Source organism: Leptonychotes weddellii, unplaced genomic scaffold, assembly GCF_054177405.1.
Source record: "Leptonychotes weddellii isolate Sample4059 unplaced genomic scaffold, ASM5417740v2 HiC_scaffold_18356, whole genome shotgun sequence".
NCBI lineage: Eukaryota > Metazoa > Chordata > Mammalia > Carnivora > Phocidae > Leptonychotes > Leptonychotes weddellii.
Window position 1 is genome coordinate 1 of NW_027768185.1, and position 3,894 is coordinate 3,894.

The following is a 3,894-nucleotide window of genomic DNA, read 5'->3' on the forward strand; positions in this document are numbered from 1 at the left end:
AAGTCGTAAGCTGACAACACATTTTTCAATTAAGAAGGTTCTCCTTGCATGTCTTTATGTGGTTCGTAACAAGCTTGGCTCACAACCCCACCAGTGTTTATGACCTCCCTCCACTTTTTGATGTCGTCACTATAGGACGGACTGGAAGACTACGCGAGCCTCTGACGTCCGAAGTCATGGAGACTAACCAGGACACTTCCCTCTTCTTGATGAAGATCTTGGAGGAGCTGGACAGCAAGCAAAGCACCGTCTCTTACCAGGATCTGTGCAAGTCCCTGTGCGCCCGCTTTGACCTGTCGCAGCTCGCCAAGCTGAGAAGCGTGCTCTTCTACACGGCTTGTCTCGACCCCAACTTCCCAGCCACGCTATTCAAAGACAAGATGAAATGCGCCATGAACAACCAGCAGTCCAAGAAGATCATGGTGGCCGCAGACATCGTGACGATATTCAACCTGATCCAAACGAATGGGGGCGCCGCCAAGGAGAAGCTGCCCACCGGCCGGCAGAAGGTGCACAAGAAGGAGGCATCCTTCGAGTCGTGCAGGTCGGACACGGAGGTGTGCACTCCTGCCGCGTGCGAGCCGCTGAACTGTGAGCTGAGCGAGAGGCCCTTCCACCGGGGCTACCCCGCCCGGCAGTCGTCCCAGGGCCGGAAGGCAGACCGCAAGGACTGCCCACAGTTCGTGCCCGCCTCTGAGCCCAACTTCCTGCTGGGGGTCAGCAAAGAGCTGAAGAACCGTGCCGCCTCCCTGGACCGGCTGCAGGCCCTGGCCCCCTACTCCGTCACCAGCCCCCAGCCCTGTGAGATGCAGAGAACCTACTTCCCCATGAACATCGAGAATGAGTCCATTTCAGATCAGGACTCCCTGCCCATCAGCCAGGGCATCAAGGAGACCTTCATTTCCAATGAGGAGCCGTTTGTGGTCCAGTCCTGTGTCCAGAAAAGGAACATCTTTAAAGAAGATTTCCACAATCTGATGACCGTGTCCCCCAAGTTGGTTGGCCCCGCTAACAAGGCAGAGGCTGAGCATGGGGAGCCCCAGGGCCAGAAGGAGCCCCACAAGACCCCCTTCTTCAATCACAGCTTCAAAATGCCCTACCTCAGCCAGTACCTGAATCCCGTGTACTCCCCTGTGCCTGACAAAAGACGGGCGAAACACGAGAGCTTAGATGACCTTCAAGCCTCCACGTATTTTGGTCCCACGCCAGTGATGGGGACGCAGGATGCCAGGCGCTGTCCGGGGAGGCCAGGGAAGCAGACCCCTTGGCCGGCCAAAAGTTGGAGCCTGAACACCGAAGAAGTCCCTGACTTTGAACGGTCCTTCTTTAATAGAAATCCCTCTGAGGAGAAGCTGCTCTACCCAAATCCCAGCGGCCAGAGCCCCAGTTTCCCAACCCCAGACAGGCGCCCCACTTACCTGGCGCCAAAGGACCAACAGCCGATCCTTCCCGTTGGCTACACGGCAAAACCAAACGGGCTCAAGTCTAAAGAGATCTCGTCCCCTGTTGACCTGGAGAAGCACGAGCCCGTCAAAAAGTTCAAAGACAAGAGCATCAGCTGCGCCGGTGGGCAGCTCAGCTCGGACACCAGCAGCGTGGGCACCCAGACGGAGCAGCACGGGCTAGAGCCCAAGAAGCGCAAAGATTTGTGCGCCGTGGGGCAGACCAAGTACAGTGACCGGCACACCACGAAGCAGTCAGATGACGACTCGGAAGTCATCAGCGATGACATCAGTGACATCTTCCGGTTCCTTGATGACATGAGTATCAGTGGCTCCACGGGGGTGATGCAGTCCTCCTGCTACAACAGCATGGGGTCCTTGTCTCAGGCTCACAAGTCCGACGGCGACAGTTCCCCCGAGCACAGCCTGACCAAAATCGCCAACGGGTTCCCCGGCAGCCAAGGAGAAAAGGGCAACCGGCCTGAAAACAGCCACCACTCGGAAGAGGAGCTGAAGACCAGCGTGTGCAGACTGGTGCTCCGGATCGGCGAAATTGAACGGAAGCTCGAATCGCTGTCAGGGGTCCGCGAGGAAATCTCCCAGGTCCTGGGCAAGCTAAATAAGTTGGACCAGAAAATGCAGCAGCCTGAGAAGGTGAGCGTGCAGATTGACCTGAATTCCTTGACCAGCGAGGCTCCGTCTGATGAGAGCGCCTCCCCGAGGATGTTCCACCCGCACGATGGCCCCCGGGGGCCCAAGCTGGAGAACGCGGCCGACTGGTACTGCTCAGACGCCAGTGAAAGCCACAGCGAGAGCCTTCGAGTCAAGGCCTTGAAGAAGAACCTCTTCACCAGGCCGTCCTCCAGGTCCCTGACGGAGGAGAACAGCGCCACGGAGTCCAAGATCGCCAGCGCCTCTAACTCGCCCAGAGACTGGTGCACCATCACCTACACCAGCCGTGCGGGCCTCGGGGAGGAGGAGAGCAAGGACAGAGGCCCCGGGGAGAGTAACGACTGGCACCGCCGGTCGAAAGAGGTAATTTCCCCCACGCCCACGAAGCTGGGCCCTCGCGCTCTTGCAGCCCTGGTGCGTGTCCCGGCCCCGCGCGTCACAGGAGTCAGGAAGGAGGAGGCCTTCCCTCCGTGTGCCGGCTCTCCTGCAGATTTGGCGGGCTTTCCGTGTTAGCACGGGGGGATAGCCCAGACGGATCGTCTGTCCCGCTGGCTCTGAGGGGTGCGTGCTGACAGGCTGCCCGCGGGAGGAAGCGGGGTTTGGATACGGGATGGGTGGCAGGGGCCAGATTCTCGTAGAATGGGGAGCGTGGGGGAGAGGCGGGTGTTGCCAAGGATGACGCGGGCCGAGGGGCGCAGGCCGAGGGAACGGGGATGCCTTCCATGCGTGCGGGCTCAGGTGTCCCTTCCCTGTGCTCCGTGGATTCACAGTGCTCCTCTTTAAAAGTTCGAGTCTTTCCATGGTGAGATCGGTAGAGGATTAGTAGGAAAAGCCACACAAGTAAGGAAAATGTTCCCCAAGCCGCCCCTGAGGACAGCAGGTCCCGATAGAGCCCTTTCCTTTGCTTTGGCGCTGTTTTGCATCAGGGTTGTGTGTTTGGCCCCGGCTTGAGTGCGTTTGCGTCTTGAGAGCTGGCCTCTCCCCGTCAGGTCCGAGTGAGTGCACACATGGGTGCTCACGTCCCCTGCAGTGGGGTGACTCATGTCGGTGGCCCCCAGGGCTGCTCTTTGTCATTCTCCCCGGGGCTCCAGTGACACGGTTACTAAGTGCTGCTTTCTCAGTTCCATTCCTTGATTCTGAAGGTCAGGGGACAGACCGGAGGGCCCGGGGTCAGAGGGAGGGACGGCGGTGTGCGTGCAGAAACGCAGAGCCACGCGGGGAGGCCGGCTTCCTCAGACGGTGCCAAGAAGGAGGAGCTTGGAAGATGGGCCTCTCAGCAGGTTTTCAGTGTCCAAAGTGGGGGAAAAGAGTAAATGAAAGAAGTGATTTTTTTTCTGATCCCAAAGAATCATCTGCTGTCTCTGTTGGTGGCTGTTCTGTCCTTCTGCAGCTGCGGACGGCACGTGGGGATGGAGAGGCCGGTGGACATGTGCTGGCCCAGTCCCCATGCAGGTGCACACTCAATGCTCACACTCGCACACAGTGTGGCCCAGTTCCCATGCAGGTGCACGCTCACGCTCACACACGGCGTGGCCCAGTCCCCGTGCAGGTGCACGCTCACGCTCACACACGGCGTGGCCCAGTCCCCGTGCAGGTGCACGCTCATGCTCACGCTCACACACGGCGTGGCCCAGTCCCCGTGCAAGTGCACGCTCACGCTCACACATGGCGTGGCCCAGTCCCCGTGCAGGTGCACGCTCACGCTCACGCTCACACATGGCGTGGCCCAGTCCCCGTGCAGGTGCACGCTCACGCTCACACACGGCGTGGCCCAGTCCCC

General features: G+C 59.7%; 1 protein-coding gene across 1 annotated transcript; it reads left to right on the forward strand.

Moving 5' to 3' along the window:
- Positions 1-174: 174 nt before the first annotated feature.
- On the forward strand, positions 175-2,729 carry LOC102750673 (membrane integral NOTCH2 associated receptor 1). The gene has a single exon (XM_081810125.1). The coding sequence runs from the start codon at positions 177-179 to the stop codon at positions 2,625-2,627; it is 2,451 nt and encodes an 816-aa protein (XP_081666251.1). The 5' UTR covers positions 175-176; the 3' UTR covers positions 2,628-2,729.
- The last annotated feature ends 1,165 nt before the right edge of the window (positions 2,730-3,894 follow it).